The sequence below is a fragment of the Capsicum annuum genome, chromosome 12, assembly GCF_002878395.1.
Source record: "Capsicum annuum cultivar UCD-10X-F1 chromosome 12, UCD10Xv1.1, whole genome shotgun sequence".
Lineage (NCBI taxonomy): Eukaryota > Viridiplantae > Streptophyta > Magnoliopsida > Solanales > Solanaceae > Capsicum > Capsicum annuum.
The window spans coordinates 41,505,942-41,517,174 of record NC_061122.1 but is presented as its reverse complement, the minus strand read 5'-3'; the positions used below and the strand labels follow the sequence as shown (position 1 = coordinate 41,517,174).

The following is an 11,233-nucleotide window of genomic DNA, read 5'->3' as shown; positions in this document are numbered from 1 at the left end:
TTGATCTAGTTTCTTTGACTATCGCTCCTGAAGAAAATTTTTATAATAATGAAAATCAAGTTGATAATGAAGATGATAATCATGTTCAGAATGACCAACATGATGTTGTTAATGCTCCAATGCAAGTTGATATGGTTGATCAACAATCAGTTATTGATGCTCCAGAGAGTTCTCTCAAATGATCTACTATAGAGAGAATACCTTCATCACATTATTCTTCGAATGAGTATGTACTCTTGACTGATGGGGAAGAACCTGAGAGTCTTGATGGGGCCATGGAAAGTGTTTTGATGCTATGAAAGATAAGATTAAATCTTTGCATGATAATCATACCTTTGATGTGATTAAATTGCCTAAAGACAGAAAAATTTTGAAAAACAGGTGGGTTTTTCGGGTAAAACATAAAGATGGTAACCCAGTTCTATTGTACAAGGCTATATTGGTTGTAAAGGAATTTAACCAAAAAATGAGAGTTGATTTTGATGATATGTTCTCTCCAATTGTGAAGATGTCATCCATTCGTGTGGTTCTAGGCTTAGTTGCAAGTCTAGATTTAGAGATTGAGCAAATGGATGTTAAAACTGCTTTTATCCATGGTGATTTAGATGAAGAAATTTATATGGAGAATCCCAAAGATTTTGAAGTCAAGGGAAAAAAGAATTATGTTTTCAAATTAAAGAAGAGCTTGTATGGTTTGAAACAAGCTCCCAGGCAATAGTATAGGAATTTTGGTTCCTTTATGAGTCAGCAAGGCTTCAAGAAGACTACTTCAGACCATTGTGTTTTTGTGAAAAAATTCTCTAGTGGTGACTTTATTATTGGGTTGATTTATTTTGAAGAAATATTTGTTGTTGGTCACGATACTTGTAGGATTCAAAAGTTGAAGCAAGAGTTGAGTAAATTTTTTTCTATAAAAGACTTAGTACTAGCAAGGCAGATTCTTTGCATGTAGATTATCCGTGACATAAAGGCCAAGAAGTTGTGGTTATCACAAGAGAAGTACATTCATAAAGTACTTAGAAGGTTCAACATGGATAAGGCTAAGGTTGTTAGTACTTCTTTAGCTATGCACTTCATTGAGCACGGAGTAGTGTCCTTCCAGTGATAATGAGAAGAAAAATATAAAGAAAGTTCCTTATGCTTCAGCCGTTGGTAGTTTGATGTATGCAATGGTTTGTATAAGATTAGATATTTCTCATGATGTTGATATTGTTAGTCGTTTTCTTTCTAATTCGAAAAGAGAACACTGGAATGTTATGAAGTGAATTATGAGATATCTTTGTGGCACTTCTCGTTTGAGTTAGTGTTTTGGTACAGGGAAGTCTATTCTTTGTGGTTATACTGATTCAGACTTGGCTGGTGATGTTGATACTCGCAAGTCTACTTCAGGGTATTTGGTTACTTTTGCAGAGGGAGCTGTGTCTTGACAATCTAGATTGTAAAAATGTGTTGCTCTATCTACTACAGAAGATGAGCTTATTGTTGTCGTTGAAGCTTGTAAAGAATTGCTTTGGATGAAGAGATTCTTAGGAAACTTGGTTGTGCTCAAGAGAGGTATATGCTTTATTGTGATAGTCAAAGTGGTGTTGGATTCTAAGTTGCTTGAACTTGAAAAGATTCACACAGATGGTAATAGTTTCGACATGATGACTATAAGCTTTGCCAAGAGGGAAGTTTAAAGATTGTTGCATGATCGCCGGGATGGAGATCTCCGCCACATAGTTGGGAGGGGGAGAATTATTGGGTTATGGGTCTTTTTCCTTTTCTATGTGGATAAATAAAACCCAATTTGGACCAACCTACTTTTTTCATAGGCCCAATACTATGAGGCATTTATATAAATCCTTTTAGTTCTTGTTGTAATATCCACAAAAGAGTTTTCGACAGCTATAGAGAGAAAAACAAGAGCAGATTTTCTCCCAAAATTTCAGCCACAACAGTCAACTTCAAATTATAATTTTCGCTTCGTTTCTTATCTAATTGAGCTGATTTTTGGACATCTTATTTCTCTCATCTCAATCTTTAATTAAAAATGACAGAGGTGGATTTGGTAGCCTGTAGCTCCAGTTTTTTATTCATGAACAATAGTTGCATTTTTGATGTTTTTGCTCTTTTATTTCTCTATTTTTGGTGTTGTGATTTATGTGTTGTTACTCGTTGTTTGGTAGCAATTTTGGAGAACAATATTGTAACTCTTGGTGATTATAGTGGAGGTTTTGATTCCGTAGATTTTTACTCTTCACATTGAAGGGTTTTCCACGTAAATTTGGTCCCTTGCGATTGATTATATTCTTGTCTTATCGTATTTGTGTGGTTGATATATTTGCTGTCATATTACTATTTTGCTTGGGTTTTCTTGTCTCCTTTTGGTTCAAATTGAAAGAAAAAGTTTAGACTTAGGTATTTTTCCGCTGCTACCCTATCATGCACTTTAATAGTGCCCCTGCCTTTTCCAAAAATAATGTCATCTTTGCTTCATCAATCATTTGCATGTTACTGTCTATAATGAGCAAATCATTAATATAAACCTAGATAATCATCAGACCTTCCTCCTTCTTTAGGGTAAATAGAGAGTAGTCATGAGAACTTAGTGCAAAATCTGTAGCTAGCAAAGCATTGGTAAGCTTGATATTTCATTATTTAGAAGCTTATTTGAGGCCATATCTAAGAAGTCTGCAAGCTTTGAATTTTCCTTCACATGTGAAACCATCAGGCAATTCCATGTAAACTTTCTCATCCAAATCACCTTGTAATAAGGCATTATAGATATCCATTTGGTATAAAGGCCAACCTTGAGAGACAACCAAAGCAATAACACACACCATACTGTCACCACTTTTGCAACAGGTGAGAAAGCGTTCATGGTAATCTAATCCCTCACGCTGACTATAGCCTTTTGCAGCCAATCTTGTCTTGAATCTTTCCACTTCTCCATTGGCTGTGTACTTAACCTTATACACCCATCTTAAACTAATTACCCTTTTGCCTATTGAAAGATCAACAACTTCCCAGGTTTTATTTGCTTCAAGATCTTGAATCTCTAATTTCATGGCTTGAATCCATATATCATTGTTAGTTGTTTGTTTGAAAGTTTGTGGATCTACTAAGTCTGAAAACTTAGCTAAATAGTTGTGATAGCTGGCTGAAATATTGGCATATGATAAAGTATTAGCCAAGGGTCCTATTTTTCATGAAAGGATTAAACACATTGAAATTGATTGTCACTTTATCCAGGACAAAATCAAATATGGCATAGTTCAACCTCAGTATGTTTCTACACAGCACTAGATTTATTAACCAAGAGCTTGGGTTATTCTCAACATTTGTGTCTCCTTAACAAGTTTGGTTTACTCAACATTTTGCACCCTTCATCTTGATGGGGGGATTTTACAAGAAATAATATCATCTTAGTTGCTATTAGTTAAATGTTTTTATTATTGAGTTTTTGTTTCATTGAAACAGTTAATTCTAGTTTTACTCTGCAGAGTTAGTTAGAGTTAGTTGCATGTTAGCTGATCCGCCTGGCTATGAGCTGAGATTGAGGTGTAGGTTAGTGGTTTAGGATTAGAAGATATTTTGAGGCCCACACCTTGTCTATATATATGAGATCTTTGTTGTACTGCACATAACTTTTCATTATACAATGATATAAAATTTGTTCTTGTCTTCTCTTCTCTCAGTTCCTCTAAAATTTCTTTCCTAGATGATGAGCTTTAGAGCTTAATATTTACATATCAGTGAGAGGAATTGGATTACCATGACCTTTCTCACCTGTTACCAAAATAGTGATAGTGAGATGTGTTATTACTTTGGTTGTCTCTCAAGGTTGGCCTTTATACTAGATGGATGTCTATAATGTCTTCTTACAAGATGATTTGGGTGAGGAAATTTACATGAAGTTGCCTGGTTGTTTTATATATGAAGGGAAATTCAAAGTCTGTAGACTTTTAAGATTCTTATATGGCCTCAAATAAACTTCTATACAATGAAATATCAAGCTCATTAATGCCTTGCTAGCTACAGATTTTGGACAAATTTCTCATGACTACAGTGTTTACCCTGAAGAAGGGGGAAGGTCAGATGGTGGTCTTAGTTTATATTGATAATTTGCTCATTAATGATCATAACATGCAAATGATTGATGAATCAAAGAGGGCATTACATCAACAATTCAAATTCAAAGACTTAGGGGAGCTTAAGTATTTCTTTGGTATTAAGATCCTGAGATCTTATAAAAGTGGTCTTCTAAATCAGAGAAAGTATATTTTAGAACTAATTTCAAACATGGGTCTTACTGGTGCTAAACCAACGCCTGCTCCTTTAAAGGCCAATTTAAGGCTCACCTCAGTAGAAGTTGATCAAACCGATAATTATAAACAAGATGCAGTCCTTTCATACATAACTTCTTATCAAAAGATTGTTGGTAAACTCATGTATGCAACCATAACTAGGCATGGTATTTGTTATGCAGTATAGACTTTAAGTCAGTTCATGCAACACCCAAAGAAATCACATTGAGATGCAGCTACTAGAGTTGTTACATACTGGAAAGCACAATTGGACAAGGGATTTGGCTACAAGCTCAACCAGCTACAGAGTTAATTTGTTGTGTGATTCAGATTGGGATATATGCCCAAATACCAGAAGATTTATCACTGGTTGTCTTTGGTATTTTGAAAATCAAAAAACAACAGTGTCCAGGAGTTCAACTGACGCTGAATACATGAGCATGGTCTCAGCTGTTGCAGGGATTACTTAGTTTCTTGGTCTTTTCACTGATTAGGTGTTTTCATCTAACATCCTATCACTATCTGGAGTAATAGCAAGTTTCTATCAAACTAGCTGTTAATCTTATTTTTTATAAAAGGACCAAACACATTGAGATTGATTATCACTTTATCTGTGGCAAAATCAAGTCTTCATAGTTCATCCTCAGTATGTTTCTACACGGCACGAGACAGTTGATCTATTAACCAAGATCATATTTTATTCTCAACATTTGTATCTCCTTGGCAAGTTTGGTGTGCTCAACATTTTGTATCCTTCATCTTGAGGGGGCTGTTACGGGAAGTAATATCATCTTAGTTGTTATTAGTTAAATGTTTTTAATATTTTACTGTTCCATTGAGTTTTTGTTTCATTGAAACAGTTGATTTTGTTTTTACTCTGCAGAGAGTCAGTTAGAGTGAGTTGCATGTTAGTTGATCCGGCAGACTATGAGTTGGCATTGTTATGAGGGTTAGTGGCATACGATTAGAAAATTTTTTGAAGCTCACACCTTGTCTATATAAATGAGATCTCAGTTGCATGTACATAACTTTCACTATACAATGATATAAAACTAATTCCTTATTTCACTTCTCTCAATTTCTCTGAAATTTCTTCCATAGATGATGAGCTTTAGAGCTTAACTTTTACATGAGTGCTGGCCAGTCAAAAACTTTCATGTTCAGAAGATGCATACTGCGAAAATGAGGATGTCGAGATGGATGTGTAGACATACTAGGTGCGATAAGATTAGGAATGAGGATATCAGTGATAAGGTGAGAGTGGCCTCTGTGGTGGACAAGATGAGGGAAGCGATGTTGAGATGGTTTGAACATGTGAAGAGACGAGGTGCAGACGCTCCAATTAGGAGGTGCGAGAGGCTGGATATAGTCCATACAAGCAGAGTAAAAGTAGGCCGCGGAAGTATTAGGGAGAGGTGATTAGGCTGGACATGGCGCGACTTCAGGTTACCGAGGACATGACTTTAGATAGAAGGGTGTAGAGGAAACACATTAGAGTAGAAGATTAGTGGGTGGGAGTGTTGTTTTGTCGACGGTTTAAGCTTGTTGTGCCTATTGTTGTACTAGCCGTAGTATTGTAATCCTTGCTTGTGGTAAATAGCATAATTTGTTGTTTATTGTATTCCAAATATCACACTATTATGATGTTCTTGTTTCTCTCTTGTTGACTTTGGACTATATTCTTATTTGTTGTTATATGTTCTCCACTGTTTTATTCTTCTTTCTATTTGGATATGTTGCACTTAAACTGAGGATACACATACATTCTATCCTCCTCAATTCTCACTTTCGAGATTTCGCAGGATATGTTGTTATTTGTTGTATTGTTACTTTTGAAAAATAAGCTATTTCACTAAATCAAATAATCTTGTCCCTAATTTTCCAAATATCGCACTATTATGATGTTCTTGTTTCTCTCTTGTTGACTTTGGACGAATTTTTTATTAGTTGTTATACATTCTCCATTCTTTCATTACACTTTCTATCTGGATATGTTGCACTTGAATTGAGGATACACATACATTCAATCCTCCTCAGTTCTCACTTTTGAGATTTCGCAGGATATGTTGTTGTTTGTTGTATTGTTACTTTTGAAAAATAAGCTATTTCACTAAATCAAATAATCTTGTCCCTAATTTATATCTCTAAATAAAAATCCCAAATTAGTCTTATAACAGGGGACCTCTCTTTCAACGTAAAATAACGAAGATCAATTCATGTTTCCAATCTAATTTCCTATTTGATGTTCTATGAACGCTGATTAGTTTAGCCTATGTAAAAACTGTAAAAAACTAGTTGTTTTTTTCGAAAGATAGTACTTAAAATTAGAACAATAAGATTTACATGGGAACTTCGGCATTTTACGTATTTAACTTGTGTGTATAAATTATTACTACTATTTTTCTTTGTAAACTCCTCTAATTATACTATGACAAAAAATTAAGACGGATAGAACATTTTGTTTTATATGAAAAAACTGAAAAATGACAATCACTTGAAGGCGCTACAGAACTAAAGAAATACTTCTCAACTTCGAGAACCAGATTTTAGTTTTGACCAAATTCCAAATAAAAAAATTTAAATGAAATTTACATATTTAAAAATTAATAAGTTCCATTTACTAATAATTTAAAAATATGGAAAAATTGTGATCAAAGAAAATCTAGTTTAAATCTCGAAATTCAAAATAGGGCAGAATGGGTGGATGGTCTTTCCTCGTGCTAATTGCTAAAAGAAGCTATTTCATCTCGGTTCCTTATGTATGTATCTATTTTTCACTTTCCCTACCCCAGTAAAGGGTGAACATGCTAAGAGAATATTATCTGCACTTCCCCAATAATGAAAAATCGGAATCAAGAAAAAGAAAAATAAATACCCTATTTAGTCATGAGAATTTTTTTCAAATATTTTTTTTAACTCCATTTGAAAATTTAGACAAGTTTGTATCATTTGAAAAGCACACAAACTATATTGACATTTTTCACCTTTATAAATAATTCTTTTTCCAAATTTACACTAAGTTTCTAATTTTTATTTTTAAAAAATCATTTAAATTATATTTCATGTTTTATTTTTAAAAAAAAAACTAGACTCAAATTCTAAATACTTATTGCTAAAAATTATAACCGAACACAGCTTTCGAAAATTCTAAATAAAGTAATTTTTTTTCGCATGGCCAAACAAAATGCCAAAACTTTTTTGGGGAAGTGCAAATAACATCCAACAAAAGCTCTCTATTAGTAATCAAAAGAAAAGGTACTCAGAAGGTACTAAACTGTTTTTGATTGAAAAGGTAAAGGTAGTAGTAGTAACAGGGATGACCCAGTTAGGTAAAATCCTGTTATCACAAAAGATGCAGAAGAAGAGTTTTTAAACTTTAAGACCAAGATTGCTGAGGAGCAGTAGTAGTACTACTGTTGTACACACAGAGAAGGAAGGGGGGCTTGGCTTTCTTTGTTTTTTTTTCTGACAAAAATCAACGATGATGCCTGCCCTGAAAGCCGCCTTTATTCTTGGCAAAGAAGCCGTTCTTTGGTTTTGGAATCTCATGAATATCCATCACCTGTATTGTCCTTTGCTTTTTAGCTTCACAAAGCAAAAACAATACACCAAACAAACAAACAAACCAGAGTCAATAATCCAAATATAGAGCAACTTTAACTGTTAACAGGAATACTACTAATATTACTACTTTTGCTATTATTGCTAATAATATGGCAATATATTATTATTATTATTCCAAAATCCAAAACCACACCATTTTGTGCTTCTTGGTAATTCTCCTGAAGCCGACGCCTTGCTGAATTCAACTTCTCAAGATCTATCGCTGATTCTCGAGGAGGTGGTCGCTGCATATACCCAGAATAATGATCATTTCCAAAATAAGAAACTATCTGGTGTACTCAAACAAAATTCTAATCAGAAACTCTACTAATTTACAGCAACAATATATGGTTTATTATGCTGTCGTGCACGTCACGTCAGCAATAAGCAAATTGGATACAGTGTATTTCTATATTAGACAAGCCACCGAAGATAGAATTAACACCTCCAGACACAACTAAAAATCACTCATATGTTTCAATCACACAAATGGATGATCGAGGAATAGATACTGCAGCAATTACAGCTTAAACACCCTATCTGATATGGAAAATGATGCATTTGAACATGAATGATGCAACAGTAGTCAACTATAGACAAATTGGACCTGCTACATTATTAAATAAGAAGTAGTTGAGCTAAACTACATCAACTTAACTTTATCAAATACTGAAAGAGCTTCAAGGTTAGAGACGCGATCACTCTTACCATAGGAGCAGGAAACCCATACATCTCATTATTAATAAACATACTTTAACTAGCAGCAATAGCAAAAGAGAACATCATATTGGACCATGCACGTATATAAGAGTTGAGCATAATACACTTGGGGGAGGAGCAGAAGCAGGTTTAGGAGCAGACTGCAGCGGTCTAGTAGGGGTTACATTCCGCTGGGGAACTGGTTTAGGCTTGTACTCTGATTCTGAATTATTCCTGTCTGAACTTGAACTCCCATCTAAAAGGAAAACGATTAGTCAAAGTCGAGTAAATGCATACCAAAGTAGTTTCATATGCAAAAGGACCAAATTGACAAGTTAGAATCAGATTCCAGTCTGACACTCACTTCTAGGATTCGGTGAGTATGTGAAGTCAGGAACCTGTAAAATTCAAAAAGACCTAAAAAAAGTTAAATACAGAATGTCAAAGTTAGACTCCACGACAAATGTCCTCCGACCACACACTGTTGATTCTTCGGCACAATAAATGTCCTTCGACCAACAAGTTAATATAGTAATTTCCTTAAATTTTACCTGATGACTACCGTTCTGTTGATTCTTCGGTACATTCTGTTGGGGCGAGTCTCCATCAGCAGCTGCCCCCGTTACCATAACAAACTTAACTCATCAGTATCTTCATCATCTATCTAATGTGTGTTTCAGTGAGACAAAAAACACAAAAGAGAGACTAAATTGGTTGCCTGTGGATTTAATTACCAATAAGATTTGCAGACACGTGTTGCTCCGGTTGGTTGAGCCTAACCCAATCATCAACAGTTTCTTTCCATTTTCTGGCTTACACAAAAAAAACATCAAATTACGCAAAGTTCTCACCAGAAAAGGTGATCACATAAACTTGCAGCTATAACTACTCTTCAACTACTTTATTCCAAGAAAATCATACTCCGTTGTATTTAATTATTTGTTTTAACTTGGCACAGAGTTTAAGAAAGCAAAGAACGCTTCTGTATGAGAAAAGAATTCGCGAAAAATTCAAACCTCACAAGCATCTTCACCAATCTCCTAACTTCATTTGATGGATACTTCCTCAATCGATTCACATGCCTTCCAATATCAGTTTCCTAACAAAACATTCAATCCAAACAACACTTTAATACAAAAAAAACTAACAACAAAAAAATCTCAAAACAAAACAAATAGCCTAAAAAGAAAATAACTCACCTTAAGAGCTTGAAATGTAATATCCATGTCTGCTAGATTTTGAAGCAATTCAACCACATCCTCATCCGACTGATTCATACATAAAGTATTATCACAAGTTAAATAAAGTAAAATTATCATAAGCTCATCAAGCTGGAAATTCGATATTCAAACATACAAACTTCATTTCACCGTGAATTCAGACACAGAAACTTCAAATTTATTGAAGTAAATCTATTATATATTTTCAAACTACACAAAAAGTAGCATAAATCACGATAATTAACAACTTAAAATATTCAAAAACCATATCAAAAGCTCCAGTTGACTCTCGAAATTTCAACTGTGACACATAAACTGAGACAGAGCAAGTAAGATATACTACCAGCTGTGGATCTTCAAGTTGTTCTTTGATAGTAAGAATTTGAGTTTGTTCATCATCAAACAACCCTCCATATGGATCTACATCTTCCTCTTCATCATCATTCTTATCATTACTATTATTATTATTATCATCATCATTTTCCCGATGATTTGACTCTGGCGTTAACGTTAACGGACTCTTATTCATCACCGTAACTCTCCGGTTATCTTCTAAGCTATGCTGACCATTAACAACGTCGTTGTTGTTACAGCTCCGTGAGCGCGTGGAATACAGTTTCTCAACAATTCCGTCACGGCGATTTTTTAATTCATCGGCAAAGTCAACGGCAGCGACGGAAATCGCCGCGTTAATCATCGTCCATATATCGACTTTGGATTCAGATAGAATTAATCGGAATTCATTCAAATCCATGAAGAATAAATTAACGAAGAAATCTCGGGAAAATTAAGTATTGTGTATATATATTCTCTTTGGAATTTACATTAGTAGATCTATGGAGGATGGCGAAGAATTTGAATGAAACGACGACGTACAGGGGAGCATTTTTGTTAGATCTGACTATGGATATTTTGGGTTTGATGATGTTATGAGTCGTATTCAGAAAACAGACAGGGAGGAGCACATAAGAAGAGGGTGGGGTGGGGTGGGGTGAGTGGGAGTAGGGGCGTGGGGAGGAAGTTAGGGGAGAAGAATATGGGGGATTTTTTTGGAATAATGTTTTTTATTCTTCTTTTGGCTTATGTTTTAGGTTTTGTTTTGCTACACCCCGTTATTTTTTTATCATGAAAATCGATTTGATTGAATTATAAAAATAAATTAAAATAAATTTAATCTTTTTAATTTAAATTAAATAATCAAAAATTATACAAAAATAAACAAGAAAGAATAAAAAAGAAAAGTAGAGAGAATAGAGAGAGTAATTGTTATTTTTTTTCAGAGATGAGAGATCATAAGATTGTTAATACAATAAATAAAACCCCTCTATTTATAGGGGAAATTTACTTCTAATCTGAGTAAAAGAAAATGTTTCAAATTCTAATAGATATCAAAGTAGATCTTAATAAAAATTCACTATAATG

General features: G+C 34.2%; 1 protein-coding gene across 1 annotated transcript; it reads right to left on the bottom strand.

Annotated features, from left to right (window-relative positions):
* Positions 1-7,556: 7,556 nt before the first annotated feature.
* On the bottom strand, positions 7,557-10,881 carry LOC107851039 (probable mediator of RNA polymerase II transcription subunit 26c). The gene is made up of 9 exons (XM_016695928.2): positions 10,155-10,881; positions 9,791-9,859; positions 9,608-9,690; positions 9,326-9,399; positions 9,143-9,204; positions 8,956-8,989; positions 8,717-8,847; positions 8,047-8,137; positions 7,557-7,874 (listed from the first exon to the last, which is right to left on the bottom strand). Exons 1-9 carry the CDS (start codon positions 10,563-10,565, stop codon positions 7,765-7,767), a joined length of 1,065 nt encoding a protein of 354 aa, XP_016551414.1. The 5' UTR covers positions 10,566-10,881; the 3' UTR covers positions 7,557-7,764.
* Between the last annotated feature and the right edge of the window lie 352 nt (positions 10,882-11,233).